Source organism: Saccopteryx bilineata, chromosome 4 (assembly GCF_036850765.1).
Source record: "Saccopteryx bilineata isolate mSacBil1 chromosome 4, mSacBil1_pri_phased_curated, whole genome shotgun sequence".
NCBI lineage: Eukaryota > Metazoa > Chordata > Mammalia > Chiroptera > Emballonuridae > Saccopteryx > Saccopteryx bilineata.
In genome coordinates, this window is record NC_089493.1 from 195,257,387 (window position 1) to 195,278,514 (window position 21,128).

Sequence of the window (21,128 nt, forward strand, 5' to 3'; positions counted from 1 at the left end):
GTGAGAAGAGGGGAGATAGTGAGACAGACTCTTCCACATGTGCCCCAATCAAGATCCAACTGGCAATCCTGTCTGGGGCCGATGCTCAAATCAACTGAGCTATTTTTAGTGCCCAGGGCTGACACTCAAACCACTGGCTGCAGGAGGCGAAGAGGGAGAGAAGGGGGATAGAAAGGGGGAAAGAAGGAGATGGTTGCTTCTCTTGTGTGCCCTGACCTCCCAGTCAAACCCAGGATGTCCATACACCAGGCTGATGTTCCATCCACTGAGCACCCAGCCAGGGTCTAGAATTACATTTTTGATGAATGCTAATTTTCTTAAATGATATCCATCCCACCTTCCTTTTTTTTTTTTAATTTTTATTTATTTATTTAATTTTTTACAGAGACAGAGAGTGAGTCAGAGAGAGGGATAGACAGGGACAGACAGACAGGAATGGAGAGAGATGAGAAGCATCAATCATTAGTTTTTCATTGCGCGTTGCAACACCTTAGTTGTTCATTGATTGCTTTCTCATATGTGCCTTGACCACGGGCCTTCAGTAGACTGAGTAACCCCTTGCTTGAGCCAGCGACCCTGGGTCCAAGCTGGTGAACTTTGCTCAAACCAGATGAGTCTGCACTCAAGCTGGCGACCTCGGGGTCTCGAACCTGGGTCCTTCCGCATCCCAGTTCGATGCTCTATCCACTGCGCCACCTCCTGGTCAGGCCATCCCACCTTCCTTTAATGGCAAGGTCTGCATTAGTGAAGACATCAGAGGCCCCGACTGCACCTTCCACTCCCCTCCGTGGGAAGCACAGTGGCGGGCACTCCCTGTTTCCAGCCACCCACTACCACGGGCCAGTGGAATTTCTCTTTTCTGCCACAGGAGACCCAGGAAACGTTTGATGGCTATGAAAACGCATCCCAGGTCTTCACCTCATTATTCACATAACATGGCTAGCGTCTTTCGCCCTTAATTGAAATCAGAATGCCTGTGGACAGAAGGCTAGTGTCCACGGTGAGCGCTTACTCTGAGCATCCAGAGGAAGTGTCTCATCTTCATGGTGAGCTCGTGGGGCGGCTCCGCGTTCGGCCGGCAGTACGCCGTGTATACCTCCCAGCACCTGTCGCTGTAATTCAGGAAGCAGAGTGCCAGCTGTCTCTCGCTGAATAAATTGCCTGAAAATACCACAGAAAGAAATATTTGGGGAAAAAAAAAACTATCACAAAATTATATTTTGGAGAAAGAGTGCTCAGTGGAACGGTCTGGTTCTGCGCTCACCTTTTACGCAGCAGGCGTTGGGATGAATGTTCTCGTTCATCAGCTTTGTAAAACACAAGGAGAGCGAGGGGCTTCTGTGTCTGCGGTTAGAAAGGACGCCACCGTCACTCCTCCCTGCAGGAAGTGGGCCGCAACGCCCCTCTCAGAGTGGGAGGTGGGCTCAGGGACTGGCTTCTACCAGCAGAGAAAGGGGGAAAGAGGGCGTGTGCAGAAGGCGGTCCTGCCGACACCACCGTGAGCAGGTGGTCAGGGTTAACATCACCCGTGATACGAGACCCGGACCGGCCATGACAGGAACGGCAGCTCACCTCCTGGGCATACTTCCCCCAAAGCCCACCAGTTCGGCGTAATCAGGAGAAAACGTCAGCAGACAGAACTCAAGGGACAGTTTACAGAATAACTGACAAATATTCTTCAAAAGTGTTAAGGGCATAAAAGACAAAGTCTGAGAAACAGTCACGAAGAGGAGAGCAGGGAGGCTAAAACACGACGGCTTCACACAATGTGGGATCCTGGGTTAGATCCGGGAATAGAAAAGGGACGTCAGCGGGAAAACCTGGAAAATCCACAGACTGTCTATCATTTACGTCACGGTATGACAGCCGTATTTAGTGCCTCAATTTCCGTAAGTGTACCTCGGTCGGTCAGATGTTATTCGGGGAAGGGGCGAAGGGTCCACCTATCAGTTTTGCTCTGAGACAGACAGGAAATTCTGGCCTCAGGAGAAGCTGGTTGTGACCATTGAGAACGAAACCCGAGGACTGTCTGCAGTATTAAACCAGTGAGTGACAGCTGGAGGGCGTCCCAGTTTCTCAGCCGGCATCTGGGGGTTTGGCGGCGAACGGCTTTGTCCTGGTCCTGCAGGTCTACGGGCGCCCAAGGCCAGGGGCCTGACGCTGGAACCCCCTCCTCGCACAGGGCCCAGAGGGAAGTACTTACTGGAACTCTTTGTGATGAATGTGGTAGGCCAACTGCAGGAGGTAATTCAGAAATGTCCTCAAAAGTATTTTTGCAAATGGAAAATGAATCTCTTCAACTGGGATGTCATTACTGGCTAAAACAAGAAAAAGTGGAGAGGATGCCTGGTGTTTTCTAGAACCTTCTACCTTACTTGCTCCTGATCCACAATTCAAGGATCTGAATGTCGGTACCCATTTCCAAGAACTGAGTCCTTTTTCTCCCCAGAGACTACTCCGACCTGCAGATCCACTTCCAACTAAAAATGAAGTCTCCCTCGAAAGATCTGTGTCTGGTCACTTTATAAGAAACTTAAGATGCCGCGTCCCAGCGGTTTTTCAAAGTCTTCTGAGCCACACTGTGATTAATGCTGGTAATTCTAAATGGATTCTATGTCTATTTCAAACTCCGACTTGAAGTAAAGAGGTATTACAATGTTCTAGTATTTTATTTTTTCACGTAGATAACTTGAAACGGCCTCCCAAAACTCGGCTGAAAGGTTTAAAATCTTCAAAGTAGTTAAATTTACTGCATGAACTTTCTACTTTGAAATCAAGCCCAAGCCCAAGACCACCTAGAGCCTTTCCTAAACTGCTCCAAGCCCTCCCTGACCCTCTCTGCTTCTGACCTGACAATTTAGCATGTTTTTCCTATAGATCAGAAGTAGGCAATGTCTCTACAAAGGTCCGGACGGTAAATATTTTAGGCTAGGTGGGCCAGCCTCTGTCACAACCACTGAGTTCTGGTGTTTTAGGAAGCCATAGATAATATGTAACCAAATGGGCATGGCTGTGTTCCAAAAAAAATAATAATTTTTTTTTTTTTTAAGCAAGAGTGAGAGACAGGAACGGATGAGGAATGAGAAACATCAACTTGTAGTTGTGGCACCTTAGCTGTTCATTGATTGCTTCTCATATGTGCCTTGGCCGGGGGACTCCAGCCGAGCCAGCGACCCCTTGGTCAAGCCAGGAACCTAGGGCTCACGCCAGCAACCTTCGGCTCAAGCCAGTGACATTTGGGCTCAAACTAGGGACTTCTGGGCTCGAGCCAGAGACCAAGGGGTCGTGTCAATCATTCTGCGCTCGAGCTGGTGAGCGCACTCTCAAGCCAGCTGAGCCCTCACTCAAGCCGGTGACCTCAGGGTTTCAAACCTGGGACCTCAGCATTCCAGACGCCACCACTGGCCAGGCCCAGTAAATCTTAACTTACAAGAACAGGCGGGGTGGACCCCTGTTTTGCTGACCCCTGCTGTAAATGGTCTTGCTGTTACTGTTAGATCACGAGACTGCCTCTTCAAGAACGTTTCAATCACCTCGTGAAGAAAGAAGCCCAGGTGTCGATTTCTACAACACCTCTCCCAACCGCCGCCGTCACTCCTCAACATTTCCTAACTGGCATCGAGGTGTGAAGGACCTGGAATACTCACCACTTAATACCCTATCCATGTCAGCAAGAGTTATTTTGTGGTGATGAAGTTTGCAATCCTTTAGAAACCTCCAGAAGTGAAGCTTTGTCATCAGAAAGGTGTTGTCCATGAGGCGCTCACATCCTAGGCTGCTGTAGAAGTTATAGATTCTCCTTAATTCTGTAATGTTTCTTAAGAGAGCAAATTCCACCTGGAAAGAGAAGGCCATGCCCATCTGAAACTTACCCAAGAATAACAAAAGCAAAAGAAACACCTGCTTTCTAAACTAAACGAGATAACAAACACAAATAGTATCTACCTCTTGTCACTGTGAGAGCTCAATAAATGTTACTTGTCCCACCCACCCACCCACCCATCCCCAGGTCAATAAAATGCAATTTCTGAATAACAGTAAAAAACAAGCTGTTGGCCCTGGCTGGTTGGCTCAGCGGTAGAGCGTCGGCCTGGCGTGCGGGGGACCCGGGTTCGATTCCCGGCCAGGGCACACAGGAGAAGCGTCCATCTGCTTCTCCACCCCTCCCCCTCTCCTTCCTCTCTGTCTCTCTCTTCCCCTCCCGCAGCCAAGGCTCCATTGGAGCAAAGATGGCCCGGGCGCTGGGGATGGCTCCTTGGCCTCTGCCCCAGGCGCTAGAGTGGCTCTGGTCGTGACAGAGCGACGTCCCGGAGGAGCAGAGCGTCGCCCCTGATGGGCTTGCCGGGTGGATCCCGGTCAGGCGCATGCGGGAGTCTGTCTGACTGTCTCTCCCCGTTTCCAGCTTCAGAAAAAAAAATACAAAAAAAAACAAAAACAAAAACAAGCTGTTATCAGGACAATGGAATTACTTTCTGCTTCTATGTGATGCCATCCTATTTGAATGGCAGCAATAAAATTCTCTTACGTACAAATATCCCTCATGAACACAGATATAAAAATCCTCAACAAAATCTTAGCAAATGGAATCTAGCGATATAGCTCAAAAAATATGTCTGCACGGCAAGGCGTGGGGAGCTGACAGAGGCAGGCTGGAAGGACGGGCTTCTGTCCTGTCGCACCCCGAAGCCCCGATTAACCAGTGACACTGAACTGACTGACAAAGGCAGCCATGGAGGAGAAAGGATACACTGGGGAGGCTTCTGCTCGTCCCAGCTGAAGAGAGAATGATCCAGAACCCTGCTCAAGAGAAGACACCCACCTTTGGACCAAATGATTCTAATAACAGATCATAAAAACATATAATCATGTGTGTGGGGGGGAATCAGCTAAACCCAGGTTGAGGGACATTCTTCCGAGTAAGTGACCAGTGCTCTTCAAAAGCCTGGAGGTAAGCCCTGGCCGGTTGGCTCAGTGGTAGAGCGTCAGCCTGGCGTGCAGGAGTCCCGAGTTCGATTCCCGGCCAGGGCACACAGGAGAAGCGCCCATCTGCTTCTCCACCCCTCCCCCTCTCCTTCCTCTCTGTCTCTCTCTTCCCCTCCTGCAGCCAAGATGGCCTGGGTGCTGGGGATGGCTCTGTGGCCTCTGCCTCAGGCGCTAGAGTGGCTCTGGTTGCAACAGAGCAACACCCCAGATGGGCAGAGCATCGCCCCCTGGTGGGCGTGCCAGGTGGATCCCGGTTGGGCACATGCAGGAGTCTGTCTGACTGCCTCCCCGTTTCCAACTTCAGAAAAATACAAAAAATAAAAATAAAAAAAGTTCTTTAAAAAAAAAAAAGCCTGAGGTTGTGAGGGACGGAAGAGCCAGGACAAGTTGGGGGAGGACAAAGAGGCGTGCAGCCGAAATGCAGTGCGGGACCCTGGGGGGGGGGCAATCCTGGGACACAGGAAAGGGCATTAGGAGGCACTGGGGGACCACCAAGTCCGTAGTTGGGTTCTAGCGCTGTAGCCAAGTTAATTTCTTGGGCTAGATTAAGATGCTATGGTGACATAGGCAACATGGGGAGAGGTTTGGTGAGAGAAATATGGGAACGGTATTACTTTTGCCAACTCTTCTGTAAGTCTGAAATCATCTCACATAAAAAGTAAAATAAATAAGTAAAAATTGGCCCTGGCCGGTTGGCTCAGCGGTAGAGTGTCGGCCTAGCGTGCGGAGGACCCGGGTTTGATTCCCGGCCAGGGCACATAGGAGAAGCGCCCATTTGCTTCTCCACCCCTCCACCGCGCTTTCCTCTCTGTCTCTCTCTTCCCCTCCTGCAACCAAGGCTCCATGGGAGCAAAGATGGCCCGGGCACTGGGGATGGCTCTGTGGCCTCTGCCTCAGGCGCTAGAGTGGCTCTGGTCGCAACATGGCGATGCCCAGGATGGGCAGAGCATCGCCCCCTGGTGGGCAGAGCGTTGCCCCATGGTGGGCGTGCCGGGTGGATCCCGGTCGGGCGCATGCGGGAGTCTGTCTGACTGTCTCTCCCTGTTTCCAGCTTCAGAAAAATGAAAAAAAAAAAGAAAAAAGAAAAAAAAATAAGTAAAAAGTAAGTAGATTTTGCTAACTACATTGTAGTATGTTCATGTTGTGAAATATTACCATTAAAGATTTTTAAAAATTTTTTTTTATTTATTCATTTTAGAGAGGAGAGGGAGAAACAGAGAGGGAGAGAGAGAAGAGAGACAGAGAGAGAGAAGGGGGAGGAGCTGGAAGCATCAACTCCCATATGTGCCTTGGCCAGGCAAGCCCAGGGTTTTGAATCGGTGACCTCAGCATTTCCAGGTCGATGCTTTATCCACTGCGCCACCACAGGTCAGGCAAGATTTTTTTTTTAAGATTTTAATAATTAAATATTTTAAAGGTATTCCTCAAGTGTGGAATTACAGAATTCTTTCACTTTCTATGTCAAAGATTTCTGTTTGGATTTTTGTAAGAGCATGTGTTACTTTTGTAATTATAAAACAGTCGAGGTATATTTTTCAAATACCGAATTTTTTGCTCCATAAGACGCACCTGATCATAAGATGCACCGAGGGTTTTAAGGAGGAAAATAAGAAAAAAAAATATTCTGAACCAAATGGTATATTAAAATATTTAATAAAATACTGTATTTTTCGCTCCATAAGATGCATGGGCATTTTCCCCTCCTCTTTTGGGGGGAAAAAGTGTGTCTTATGGAGCGAAAAATACGGTACATAGGTTTTGAAAGACCCATGTTTCAAAATAGAACTCCAAAGTACAAATAATATGTATGTGAAACAAAACTGTATATACGGTGAAACAATGTGATCCCTTCTTGTGTTGGTAAATCAGTATCTATATTTGTTTATCTGAATATTGAGGCAGAATATCCTTCATGGCACTGAAGAGCTACCATTACATGTGACATGTGACCTGCAAAGAGACATTACATAAACAAAATGACCCACGACGAGATGGATTTGCACAGGAAAAAAATCAGTGGGAGATGGTAACAAGATTTTGTCCAGGTTCCTCAAGGCTCTTCTGTACTACTTTTTCTTATTGAAATTTTCTAAATTTTCTACAAGTACCATGTGTAACCTGTGTAACCAGAGAAAGTAATAAAGGTTCCTATTTTTAATGGGAATCTTGACAGATGGAGTGAGTGACGCAGGAGCCCGGAGTACAGCGTTGACCAGGAGACAGGGCCGGGGGGGGGGGGGGGGGGGGGGCGTCCCTTCCGAGGCCCGAAAACCTGGGGGCCAGAAGGGGCAGCAATGAGCAAGGGACAAGGGGCAAAGATGCCTTGCAGTTTCGAGGTACCAATGGTTCTCTTGTCACAAGCAACGTCTTCAACAGCAGTTTCACAGAAGACACATAGAGGCCAGATGCTAATTGCATGAGGTCCAGGTACACGCAATTTTTCCATCTCTAAGGATTCCTAGATTCTGATGATTTCAAAGGGTTTGAGGTTCTTTGAACCTCGGTAACCCATAACAATGCACAGTAGAATTAATGTCCTGCTGAGTGGGGTGGCCACAGCCTAGGCCTTCAGACCAGTCTGGGTGTCAGGGTGACTCGGCCCTTTGAGCTCTGGGGATCTGGGTTACTAATAATTCACTGAGTCCCTACATCCGGCTTCCATTTCCTCATAACGCCTCCTCGCTCACAGCTACCTCCCATCGGGCATATAAAAGACACTCATATAAAAGACAGCCATCATCAACGGTATTTTCCTAGGACTGTGGAAACCCTGATTAATATACAGTCTACCGGAAAGTTCTGTCTGTTTTTGGAATAAAACAAAATACAGATTTTTCTTACTGTCAATAAACTTTATTAAATAATATAATTGCCATTATTATTAATGATTTCTTGCCAGCATGAGGGCAATTTGTATATCCCATTTTTGAAAAATGTTTTATCTTTTGATGCGAAAAATTGAACCAGTGCTTGTTTGATATCTTCTTCATTGTTGAATTTTTTGCCCTTCAAAGAATTTTGTAAGGACAAAAACAAGTGATAGTCGGAGGGTACTAAGTCCAGGGAATATGGTGGATGCGACAGAATTTCCAGCCTAGTTCTGCAATTTTTTTGACAGTCCCCAAAGCAGCATGTGGCCTGGCATTATCATGATGCAGTATGATGTTCTTCCTATTGAACATCGCTGGCCTCTTTTCTTGGACTGCTGTCTTTAAATTATCCAGTTGCTGACAATACTTCTCCGAATTGAGCTTTTCATTCAGTTTTAAAAGCTCATAATGTATTGGTCCTTGAATGTCCCACCATATACACAACATTTTCTTATTCAGAGTCAAATTTGGTTTAGAGGTGGAAGGGCTAGGTTTTCTGGGTTCACAATATGCCCTTTTCCTTACAATGTTTTCGTAGGTAGTCTACTTTTCATCCCCAGTTATCATCCGGTTCAAGAAGGGCTCGATTTTGTTCCGAGCAAGCAGAGATGTGCATATGACGACTCGATCATCCAAATTCTTCTGACTTAATTCATGTGGCACCCATCTTGAATATTTCCACACCAATCCTATCTTCCGAATATGGTCCGAAATGGTTTGCTGAACTAAATTAAGCCTTTCTGCAATCTCCGATATTGTCAGAAAAGGATCTTGCTCCAACATGGTCTTAACAACATCGTCATCGATGAAAGATGGTCGCCCAGAATGTGGCTTATCAGAAAGGTCGAAATCACCTGTTTCGAATTTTTCAAACCATCTTCTGCATGTCCTATCAGAAACTGCACCTTCACCAAACACTTTCAATAAATTTCTACATGCTTCTGTAGCATTTCTTCCTTGTTGAAATTTGTAAAAATTACAGTGGTGTAAATGAACTTTATCAGTAGCCATGGGTACACTATCGCTTCACACATAAGACTAACGTGAATCAACTTTGTTTTAGTTAATTTGCTACGTCAGTATGTATACATTAAGTAATAAAAATAGAGAGGCACACATGCGCCAAATAAACATGTGCTTATGTGTCAAAACTTGTTGTGATAGAAACGAACAGAACTTTCCGGTAGACCTGGTATTTAAGCCTATGACAAGAGACAAAGAGGGACTCAGGAGTTCCCCTTCAGGATATTTATCCAAAGAATCTCAAAACACTCGCCTGACCAGGCGGTGGCTCAGTGGATGGAGCGTCGGACTGGGATGTGGAGGACCCAGGTTCGAGACCCTAAGCTCGCCAGCTTGAGTGCAGGCTCATCTGGTGTGAGCAAAGCTTACCAGCTTAGACCCTAGGTCGCTGGTTTGAGCAAGGGGTTCCTCGGTCTGCTGAAGTACTGTGGTCAAGGCACATATGAGAAAGCAATCAATGAACAACTAAGGTGTCGCAACAAAAAACTGATGATTGATGCTTCTCATCTCTCTCTGTTCCTGTAGGTTTGTCCCTATCTATCCCTCTTTCTGACTCTTGCTCTGTCTCAAAAAAACAAACAAACAAATAAATAAATAAAATTAGAATCTCAAAACACTAATCAAAGACATGTACATCTGTATGTTCATTGCAGCGTTATTTACAATAGCCAAGATACGGAAGCAGCCCAAGTGTCCATCAATAGATGAGCAGATGAAGAAAAAGTGGTACCATACATACCATGGGATACGGCTCAGCCTGAAAAAAGAATGGAATCTTGCCATCTGCAACAACATGGATGAATTTAGAGAAGGAGTCCCCAAACTTTTTACATAGGGGGCCAGTTCACTGTCTCTCAGACCGTTGGAGGGCCACCACATACAGTGCTCCTCTCACTGACCACCAATGAAAGAGGTGCCCCTTCCGGGAGTGCGGTGGGGGGGGCTGGATAAATGGCCTCAGGGGGCTGCATGCGGCCTGCAGGCCGTAGTTTGGGGACACCTGATCTAGCGGGTACTGTGCTGAGTGAAATAAGTCAGACAGAGAAAGACAAATGCCAGGTGATGTCGCTTCTATGTGTAACCTAAAAAACAAATGAACAAGCAGTAGGGAATACAGTCAGTACTACTGAAATAACTACGTACGGCGTCAGACGGGTGCAAGATTTATCGGGATGATCACGTAGTGAGTTATATAATGTACAGCCACGGGGTGGTACACCTAAAACTAATATACTATTGCGCGTCAACTGTAACTGAAAAATAAATCATTTTTAAAAGCCTAAAATGCAGATGTGTAACAGTACGAGTTTCTACCTGCTTCTTTTCCTCTGGCTGGTCTTCCTCAGGGTACACACTTAGCAACGAACGTAGGTCCAGCTCGATGCCCAATCCTAACATGGAACTGCTGTCGCTGGTGTCAAGCTTCCTGATCATTTCTAGCAAATGAAGGCAGATACAGGGCATCACTGGGGAAGGCAATGCTAACATCTTTCTCCATTATGGCAAAATAATTTTCCACATAAGTGCGATACAAGAGTATTTTTAAGGCTCTGGTCGGTTGGCTCAGCAGTAGAGCGTCGGCCTGGCGTGCGGGGGACCCGGGTTCGATTCCCGGCCAGGGCACATAGGAGAGGCGCCCATTTGCTTCTCCACCCCACCCCTCCTTTCTCTCTGTCTCTCTCTTCCCCTCCCGCAGCCAAGGCTCCATTGGAGCAAAGATGGCCCGGGTGCTGGGGATGGCTCCTTGGCCTCGGCCCCAGGCGCTAGAGTGGCTCTGGTTGTGACAGAGCGACGCCCCAGAGGGGCAGAGCATCGCCCCCTGGTGGGCAGAGCATCGCCCCTGGTGGGCGTGCCGGGTGGATCCCGGTCGGGCGCATGCGGGAGTCTGTCTGACTGTCTCTCCCTGTTTCCAGCTTCAGAAAAAAAAAAAAAAAAAAAAAAAAAGAGTATTTTTAAAAACCTACGAAGAGGCCCTGGCCAGTTGGCTCAGTGGTAGAGCGTCGGCCTGGCGTGCAGGAGTCCTGGGTTCAATTCCCGGCCAGGGCACACAGGAGAAGCACCCATCTGCTTCTCCACCCCTCCCCCTCTCCTTCCTCTCTGTCTCTCTCTTCCCCTCCTGCAGCCAAGGCTCCATTGGAGCAAAGATGGCTCGGGTGCTGAGGATGGCTCTGTGGCCTCTGCCTCGGGCGCTAGAATGGCTCTGGTTGCAACAGAGCAATGCCCCAGATGGGCAGAGCATCGCCCCCTGGTGGGCATGCTGGGTGGATCCCGGTCGGGCGCATGCAGGAGTCTGTCTGACTGCCTCCCCATTTTCAGCTTCAGAAAAATGCAAAAAAAAAAAAAAAAAAAGAAAGAAAAAGAAAACAGTTGCTCAGCAAACTTCTGTTTTCTGAAGTAGGATGTATATTTTGATGAGTGGATCCCATGGATAACATACAATACTGAACTTTCAACCGACAGGCGAGCGCTCCCTACCAGCACTACTGTATGGGTTCCTGGGGGCGGGTCCCGAGGCCGGGTCTGTGCCATTGACCAGCTCATCTTCAAGATCCGGAAGCTCCACCATGTGGTCATTGGAAAACGGGCCAGTATACACACGTCCGCTCTTGAAAGTGTATCGGCCCTGCAGACAGAAAGGTCACCTTAGCAGTTTAGGAAAAAATTTCTTAGAAAAACATGGGTAAATGTGCACTACGGTTTTTCTCAAGAGTTTTGAGTGGTGTTTTTTTTTCATTTGTTTGCTTGCTTGCTTGTTTGTTTTTAAGAGAAGCGCTTAGTTCCACACACGTCCTCGACTCTTGAGTCACTGTGTACGCCCTCCTCCTCCCCCGACCTGGGCCTCCTTCTCTCCGCTCTTCTGGCTGTACCTGCCGCAAGCCCTCGTCCCAGCTTTAAACACCTTAGGTCACAGAATGTGTCTGACTAAACTGTGCTAACGACCAGCAGAGCACCCACCACAGAACACAGACCCAATCATTTTGAGGGGGGAGCTTTAAATTCTTTTTATTTTTTTTTCTTTTTCTTGTATTTTTCTGAAGTGAGAAGCGGGGAGGCAATCAGACAGACTCCCACATGCACCCAACCGGGATCCACTCGGCATGCCCACCAGGGGGCGATGCTCTGCCCATCTGGGCCGTTGCTCTGTTGCAGCTGGAGCCATTCTAGCGCCTGAGGTGGAGGCCATGGAGCCATCCTCAGTGCCTTGGCCAACTTTGCTCCAGTGGAGCCTTGGCTGTGGGAGGAAAAGAGAGAGATAGAGAGGAAAGAGAGGGGGAAGGGTGGAGAAGCAGATGGGTGATTCTCTTGTGTGCCCTGACCGGGAATTGAACCCGGGACTTCCACACGCCAGGCTGACGCTCTACCACTGAGCTAACTGGCCAGGGCTTGGGAACCCAATCTTTATATCTGTCAAACCCAGACCCATAGTCAGTCTGACTCAGAGAGGGACCAACGATCCAGTTCAGCTCAATAAAACTCAAGACATCTGTGGAAAGCTTCTTTTTTACTATTTATTTATTTATTTATTTATTTTATTAAATTTAATACAGTGACATTGATAAATCAGGGTACATATGTTGAGAGAAAATATCTCTAGATTATTTTGACATTTGATTGTGCTGTATACCCCTCCCGCAAAGTTAAATTGTCTTCTGTCACCTTCTATCTGGTTTTCTTTGTGCCCCTCCCCTCCCCTAACCCCTCTCTCCTTCTTCACCTCCTCCCCCCTCCCCCAACCCCCCCGCCCCTGTTGCCATCACATTCTTGTTCATGTCTCTGAGTCTCATTTTTATGTCCCTTCTATGTATGGATTCATCTCAGTTTTTTTTCTGATTTACTTATTTCACTCCGTATAATGTTATCAAGGTCCATCCATGTTATTGTAAATGATCCGATGTCATCATTTCTTATGGCTGAGTAGTATTCCATAGTATATATGTACCAAAGTTTTTTAATCCACTCGTCCTCTGACGGACACTTGGGCTGTTTCCAGATCTTCGCTATTGTGAACAATGCTGCCACAAACATGCGGGTGCATTTCTCCTTTTCGAGCCGTTCTATGGTGTCCTTGGGGTATATTCCTAAAAGTGGTATAGCTGGGTCAAAAGGCGGTTCGATTTTCAGTTTTTTGAGGAATCTCCATACTGTTTTCCACAGTGGCTGCACCAGTCTGCATTCCCACCAGCAGTGCAGGAGGGTCCCCTTTTCTCCACATCCTCGCCAGCACTTATTCTGTGTTGTTTTGTTGATAAGCGCCATTCTGACTGGTGTAAGGTGATATCTCATTGTGGTTTTAATTTGCATTTCTCTAATGATTAGTTATGTTGAGCATTTTTTCATATGCCTATTGGCCATCTGTATGTCCTCTTTGGAGAAGTGTCTATTCATCTCTTTTGCCCATTTTTGGATTGGGTTGTTTGTCTTCCTGGTGTTGAGTTTTACAAGTTCTTTATAAATTTTGGTTATTAACCCCTTATCAGACGTATTGTCAAATATGTTCTCCCATTGTGTAGTTTGTCTTTTTATTCTGTTCTTGTCTTTAGCTGTGCAAAAGCTTTTTAGTTTGATATAGTCCCATTTGTTTATCCTGTCTTTTATTTCACTTCCCCGTGGAGATAAATCAGCAAATATATTGCTCCGAGAGATGTCGGAGAGCTTACTGCCTATGTTTTCTTCTAAGATGCTTATGGTTTCACGGCCTACATTCAAGTCTTTTATCCATTTTGAGTTTATTTTTGTGAGTGGTGTAAGCTGGTGATCTAGTTTCATTTTTTTGCAGGTAGCTGTCCAATTTTCCCAACACCATTTGTTAAAGAGGCTGTCTTTACTCCATTGTATTTCCTTACCTCCTTTGTCAAATATCAGTTGTCCATAGAACTGTGGGTTTATTTCTGGGTTCTCTGTTCTATTCCATTGATCTATATGCCTGTTCTTATGCCAGTACCAGGCTGTTTTGAGTACAATGGCCTTGTAGTATAACTTGATATCAGGAAGTGTGATACCTCCCACTTTATTCTTCTTTTTTAAGATTGCTGAGGCTATTCGTGTCCTTTTTTGGTTCCATATAAATTTTTGGAATATGTGTTCTATATCTTTGAAGTATGTCATTGGTATTTTAATTGGTATTGCATTGAATTTATAAATTGCTTTGGGTAATATAGACATTTTAATGATGTTTATTCTTCCTAACCATGAGCACGGTATATGCTTCCACTTGTTAGTATCTTCCTTGATTTCTTTTATCAATGTTTTGTAATTTTCCGAGTACAAGTCTTTAGTCTCCTTGGTTAAGTTTACTCCTAGGTACTTTATTTTTTTGGTTGTAATTGTGAAGGGGATTGTTTCCTTAATTTCTCTTTCTGACTGTTCATTGTTGGTGTATAAAAATGCTTCTGATTTCTGAGTATTGATTTTATATCCTGCCACTTTGCTGAATTTATTTATCAGGTCCAGTAGTTTTTTGACTGAGACTTTAGGGTTTTCTATATACAATATCATATCATCTGCAAATAATGATAGTTTTACTTCTTCTTTTCCAACTTGAATGCCTTTTATTTCTTCTTCTTGTCTGATTGCTGTGGCTAGGACTTCCAGGACTATGTTAAATAAGAGTGGTGAAAGGGGGCACCCCTGCCTTGTTCCTGATCTTAAGGGTATTGCTTTTAATTTTTGCCCATTGAGTATGATGTTGGCTGTGGGTTTCTCATAGATGGCTTTTATCATGTTGAGGTATGTTCCCTGTATTCCCACTTTGCTGAGAGTTTTGATCATGAATGGGTGCTGGATTTTATCAAATGCTTTTTCTGCATCTATTGAAATTATCATATGGTTTTTCTCCTTCTTTTTGTTTATGTGATGAATCACATTGATTGATTTACGAATATTGTACCAGCCTTGCCTCCCCAGAATAAATCCCACTTGATCATGGTGTATGATTTTTTCCATATATTGTTGGATCCGGTTTGCTAATATTTTGTTGAGGATTTTAGCATCTATATTCATCAGAGATATTGGCCTATAATTTTCTTTCTTTGTGTTGTCTTTGCCTGGTTTTGGAATCAGAATTATGCTCGCCTCATAAAAGGAGTTTGGAAGTCTTCCTTCCTCTTGAATTTTTTGAAATAGTTTGAGAAGGATAGGAGTTAGTTCTTCTTTGAATATTTGGTAGAATTCCGTTGTGAAGCCATCGGGCCCCGGACTTTTCTTTGTTGGGAGTTTTTTGATAACTGTTTCGATCTCCTTTGGTGTAATTGGTCTGTTTAAGTTTTCTGATTCTTCCAGATTGATTTTTGGAAGATTGTACGTTTCAAGGAATTTGTCCATTTCATCTAGGTTGTCTAGTGTTTTGGCATACAGTTCTTCATAGTATTTTCTTACAATATTTTGTATTTCTGTTGTGTCAGTTGTTATTTCTCCTCTCTCATTTCTAATTTTATTTATTTGAGTCCTCTCTCTCTTTTTCTTGGTGAGTCTACTTAAAGGTGCATCAATCTTGTTTACCTTTTCAAAGAACCAGCTCCTAGTTTCATTGATCCTCTGTATTGTTTCTTTAGCCTCTATGTCATTTATTTCTGCTCTGATCTTTATTATTTCCTTCCTTCTACTACATTTGGGCTTTACTTGCTGTTCTTTTTCTAAATCTTTTAGATGCTGGGTTAAGTTGTTTATTTGAGCTTTTTCTAGCTTCTGAAAGTGTGCCTGTAGTGCTATGAACTTCCCTCTCAGCACTGCTTTCACTGTGTCCCATAAATTTTGAGTTGTTGTATGCTCATTGTCATTTGTTTCTAGGAATTTCTTTATTTCTTCTTTGATCTCATTCTTAATCCATTCATTATTTAACACCCTGCTATTTAGTTTCCATGTGTTTGAGAATTTTTGAGCTTTTCTGCTGTGATTCATTTCTAGTTTCATGCCGTTGTGATCGGAGAAAGTGCTTGATATGATTTCAGTCTTCTTAAATTTGTTGAGAGCACTTTTGTGCCCTAACATGTGGTCTATCCTAGAGAATGTACCATGAGCACTTGAAAAGAATGTATATTCTGCTGCTTTAGGGTGAAAGGTTCTGAAGATATCTATTAAATCGAGTTGATCTAGTGTTTCCAATAAGTCTGCTGTTTCTTTGTTAATTTTCTTTCTTGAGGATCTATCTAGTGATGTTAGTGGGGTATTGAAATCCCCTACTATTATAGTATTGCTGTTGATCTCGCCCTTTAAATCCATCAAAGTCTGTTTTATATATTTGGGTGCTCCTATATTAGGTGCATAGATATTTATAATAGTTATATCTTCCTGTTGGATTACTCCCTTTATCATTATGTAGTGGCCTTCTTTTTTTTTTTTTTTTTTTAAATATTTTATTTATTGATTTTTAGAGAGAGGGGAGAGAGAAAGAGAGAGAGAGAGAGAGAGAGAGAAAGGAGAGGAGCAGGAAGCATCAACTCCCATATGTGCCTTGACCAGGTAAGCCCAGGATTTCGAACCGGCAACCTCAGTGTTCCAGGTCGACGCCTTATCCCACTGCGCCACCACAGGTCAGGCCTGTAGTGGCCTTCTTTATCTCTTACTATATCCTTTGTTTTAAAGTCCAATTTGTCTGATATAAGTATTGCTACCCCAGATTTTTTTTCATTTCCATTTGCATGAAACATTTTTTTCCATCCTTTTACCTTCAATCTGTGTGTGTCTTTTGTTCTAAGGTGTGTCTCTTGTAGACAACATATGTATGGGTCCTGTTTTCTTATCCACGCAGCTACCCTATGTCTTTTGATTGGATCACTTAATCCATTTACATTTAAGGTTATTATTGATATGTAGTTGTTTATTGCCATTTTCTTCTTTAAAGGTGTATTCCTTTTTCTTTTTTTTTTTTTTTTTTTTTTTTTTTTTTTTTTCTGTATTCTTTTCCCACTTTATCTGTTTACACCAGGCCCCTTAATATTTCCTGCAGCATTGGTTTGGTTGTAATGAATTCCTTGAGTTGTTTTTTGTCTGGGAAGCTTTTTATTTCTCCTTCAATTTTAAACGATAGCCTTGCTGGATAAAGTAGTCTTGGTTGTAGGTTCTTGTTCTGCATTACTTTGAATATTTCTTGCCATTCCCTTCTGGCCTCAAGTGTTTCTGTTGAGAAGTCAGATGTCATCCTTATGGGGGCTCCTTTGTAGGTGATAACTTTTTTTTTTCTTGCAGCTTTTAATATTTTCTCTTTATCGCTTAGCTTTGGTATTTTAATTATGATGTGTCTTGGTGTAGGTTTCTTTGTGTTTCTCTTTAATGGAGTCCTCTGTGCTTCTTGGATTTGTGAGAGTTTCTCTTGCATTAATTTAGGGAAGTTTTCAGCTATGATATGATTGAACAAAGTCTCTATCCCTTGTTCTTTTTCTTCTTCTTCAGGAACCCCTATGATGCGGATGTTATTTCTCTTCATGTTGTCACAGAGCTCTCTAAGAGTTTCCTCTGACTTTTTGAGTCTTTTTTCTCTTTTCTTCTCTGCTTTCATGCCTTCATTCCAGTTGTCTTCTAACTCGCTGATTCGATCCTCTGCTCTATCTATCCTGTTTTTAATTCCTTCCATTGTGGTCTTTATTTCTGATATTGTATTTGTCGTCTCCAACTGATTCTTTTTTATACTTGTTATTTCTTTATTTAGGTTTTCAAACTCCCCCTCCATTGTTGTTCTAAGATCCCTAAGCATCCTTACAATCATTATTTTGAACTCCGCATCTGGAAGTTTGATTATTTCCATATCACTCAGTTCATCTCTCGAAAGTGTCTCTTGTGGTTTCATTTGGATTGCACTCCTTTGTTTTCTCATCTTCTTCTCTTTTTTTATTTGTAGAGTTGATTGAGTCTAGGCTTGGTGTTGTCTGCCTCCAGTTTTCAGTTGTGTTATTTTTAGGTCTTTGTGGGTTGGTATCAGCTATTATTTGTAATCCACTTTCGGATTTGGGCAGCTTTGAAGTCTTGATTTGTTTGTTTTCTTAACAGGTGATAGTCTTGTTAACTGATCTCAGCAGGGGGCTTCCTTGAAACTGTATCCAGGAATGCTGTGGGTGTAACCTGAGACGCTGAAGGTCTCTTCCTCCAACTAATCTCACTGGGGGCAGGGTTTTTTCTCTCAGCTTCAGTAGGGGGAGGTGTATCTCAGATCTCCATGGAGACCTGAGTTACTGCCCCTCCTCCCCACTTCTTGTTTTCAGCTGTGTCTTGTTGTGCTGATTGGAGCTGGATAGATGTCCGGAGATCTCTGATCCAGAAGCACTTCAGCTCTGTTTTGTGAAAGGTTCAGTCCCTCCCCCAGCTATGGCCGCCTCCAGCACGAATGAGTCAGCTTGTTTATTTTGTTTCTTGCATACCTTAGCCCCTCACAGTCTGTCCCTCTCCCTGTCTTTTCCACTTGGGAGATAAGCTGGTCTTTTCAACCCACCTTGCTCCCTGGTCGCCAGGTAAGTGGCTGTGAGCAGTAGTTTCTGCTCTTTTTCCTCTGTGAAATCCTCTCTGGGCTCTCAGCCTCACCCCCCTCCTTCCCTTCCTGTAAGCAGAGGAGATTCAGGCACTCCTTACCAGGATTATTGTGGCTTCCTCTTTGCTCCTTATTTTTTGAGAGCTGTTTTTGCAGTTCAGTGTTGGTTTTTCATGCTGATTTTTTCTAAATTGATTTGTATTCCAGTTTGGTGTTGAGAGCTGGGTGTCTGTGCATCCGCCTACTCCGCTGCCATCTTCTCTCCCCCCTTTACTATTTATTTTTAATTAATTAATTAATTTTTTAATTATCTGTGGCAAGCTTCTTGAAAAACAATTTCTGCTTTTCCCACTCAGTGTGGTTCATGGACGTGAAGTCGGGCACCTCAGCGGCCATCTGGCCATGATGAGGGGAGGGCAGCGTAAGGGTGGGGCTGACACAGCAGGAGACATCTGGATGGATGGGGGGAACCCTGACATCACGGGGTTGCTGAATCACACCAACACAGAGAGGCCCACCTTTTTTTTATAACTCCTAGAGGACTAAGGTAGATTTTCTTTTACTTGCCACTAAAATCACCCTCAAACAGATGTACACATATAACACAAACGTATTACATCATTTCTCAATGTACAGGAAGTTGATGATATGTTGGTAGTTATTTATAAAGTTCATGTAATTGTCTTAACAAGGTAGGAAGTGATCCCATGCAGAACAGATAATGCACTTGACTAGCTAGAGCAGGGGTCGCCAAACTACGGCCCGCGGCTGCATGTGTCCTCCTGAGGCCATTTATCCGGCCCCCGCCACACTTCTGGAAGGGGCACCTCTTCCATTGGTGGTCCGCATCCTGTGCTCCTGGAGTACTATATGTGGTGGCGCTGCAAAGCGCGGCGTTGCTCACGTACAGTACTACTTCCGGTGACGCGGGATGCACGCGTCACGGCTCCGGATGCGCATCATATCACTTGTTACAGCTAGCAGTGACAAATATGGAACCAGGCATTGACCATCTCATTAGCCAAAAGCAGGCCCATAGTTCCCATTGAAATACTGGTCAGTTTGTTGATTTAAATTTACTTGTTCTTTATTTTAAATATTGGCCTAACCAGGCGGTGACGCAGTGGATAGAGCGTCGGACTGGGATGCAGAGGACCCAGGTTCGAGACCCCAATGTTGCCAGCTTGAGCGCGGGCTCATCTGGTTTGAGCAAAAGCCCACCAGCTTGAACCCAAGGTCGCTGGCTCCAGCAAGGGGTTACTCAGTCTGCTGAAGGCCCCTGGTCAAGGCACATATGAGAAAGCAATGAATGAACAACTAAGGTGTCGCAACGCGCAATGAAAAACTAATAATTGATGCTTCTCATCTCTCTTCGTTCCTGTCTGTCTGTCCCTGTCCATCCCTCTCTCTGACTCACTCTCTGTCTCTGTAAAATAAATAAATAAAAAAATATATATATATTGTATTTGTTCCCATTTTGTTTTTTTACTTTAAAATAAGATATGTGCAGTGTGCATAGAGATTTATTCATAGTTTTTTTTATAGTCCAGCCCTCCAACGGTCTGAGGGACAGTGAACTGGCCCCCTGTGTAAAAAGTTTGGGGACCCCTGAGCTAGAGAATGGCACGCCTCTTCCGTCTTTCAAGTGCCTTCATGATCTTGACAACGTTATCATCACAGGCTGGTACTCACCATGCCATGTTTCTTATTGTCAACCCATTCTCCCTCGTATGTGGCCCCACTGGCATAGTAAAACTTTCCATAGCCGTGACGACGCCCGTTTACGAAGTTCCCTCTGTATTCATTTCTCCGAGGATACTGGGAGTTGGGGACTCTCTTTAGAAACCATGTGTGAGTTCCTATACCATTCTGAAAAGAAAGAGAATTTCCATGAGACATGTTCAAAACAGGTCCTCTCTTTATTTGGACCTACTGACAATGAGGTGTGGATAAAACACAAGGGCTCGTCTGAAGGCGAGCACAGCCCGCAGCGCCACACAGAATCAGGGTCAGTTCCAGCTCGGCTCCCGACTAAACAGCCTTCTGACCGAAGGCGTGTTATTCTGGCCCTCTCTGTCTTTCACCTGGAAAATGGAAATAACATCTACCCTGAAGTTTGGGTGTAAAGATTGAAGACAGCGGCCCTGGCCGGTTGGCTCAGTGGTAGAGCATCGGCCTGGCGTGTAGGAGTCCCGGGTTTGATTCCCGGCCAGGGAACATAAGAGAAGCGTCCATCTGCTTCTCTACCCCTCCTCCTCTCCTTCCTCTCTGTCTCTCTCTTCCCCTCCGCAATCAAGGCTCCACTGGAGCAAAGTTGGCCTAGGTGCTGAGGATGGCTCTGTGGCCTCTGCCTCAGGCACTAGAATGGCTCTGGTTGCAACAGAGCGACGCCCCAGATGGGCAGAGCATCGCCCCCTGGTGGGCATGCCGGGTGGATCCTGCATGTGGGAATCTGTCTGACTACCTCCCAGTTTCCAACTTCAGAAAAATACAAAAAAATTAAGATTGAAGACAGTGCCTATAAGGTGCCTGGCTTGATACGGACTATTTTAACTATTATTTTACATTTAACTTATTTTTAGCGTACAGATTGATAAAAATAAAAAAAAAAGTGACCCTTCCTGAATCCCACTTCCCAGAGGTAACCACTACTAAGTCCTAAACGTCTATGCACTTAAAACGTCAGAGCTTCAAAATATATGAAGGAAAAACTGTAAGGTCGGAATAGAGAAATAGACAAATCTACAATTTGGACCCTTCGACACTCTTAGAAATGGATAGAAAAAAGTAGACAG

The 21,128-nt window shown here is 44.7% G+C and overlaps 1 protein-coding gene across 1 annotated transcript in view; it reads right to left on the reverse strand.

The window, feature by feature from the left end:
- The window catches only part of LOC136333758 (radial spoke head 10 homolog B-like), a 52,839-nt gene that overhangs the window by 18,640 nt on the left and 13,071 nt on the right, over nucleotides 1-21,128 (reverse strand). The window contains exons 8-14 of the mRNA XM_066273361.1: nucleotides 20,026-20,202; nucleotides 11,352-11,499; nucleotides 10,191-10,312; nucleotides 3,648-3,837; nucleotides 2,204-2,318; nucleotides 1,265-1,344; nucleotides 1,013-1,161 (exon numbers count right to left, since the gene is read on the reverse strand). Coding sequence (XP_066129458.1) covers nucleotides 1,013-1,161; nucleotides 1,265-1,344; nucleotides 2,204-2,318; nucleotides 3,648-3,837; nucleotides 10,191-10,312; nucleotides 11,352-11,499; nucleotides 20,026-20,202 — 981 coding nt within the window. The remainder of the gene's footprint in view (nucleotides 1-1,012; nucleotides 1,162-1,264; nucleotides 1,345-2,203; nucleotides 2,319-3,647; nucleotides 3,838-10,190; nucleotides 10,313-11,351; nucleotides 11,500-20,025; nucleotides 20,203-21,128) is intronic.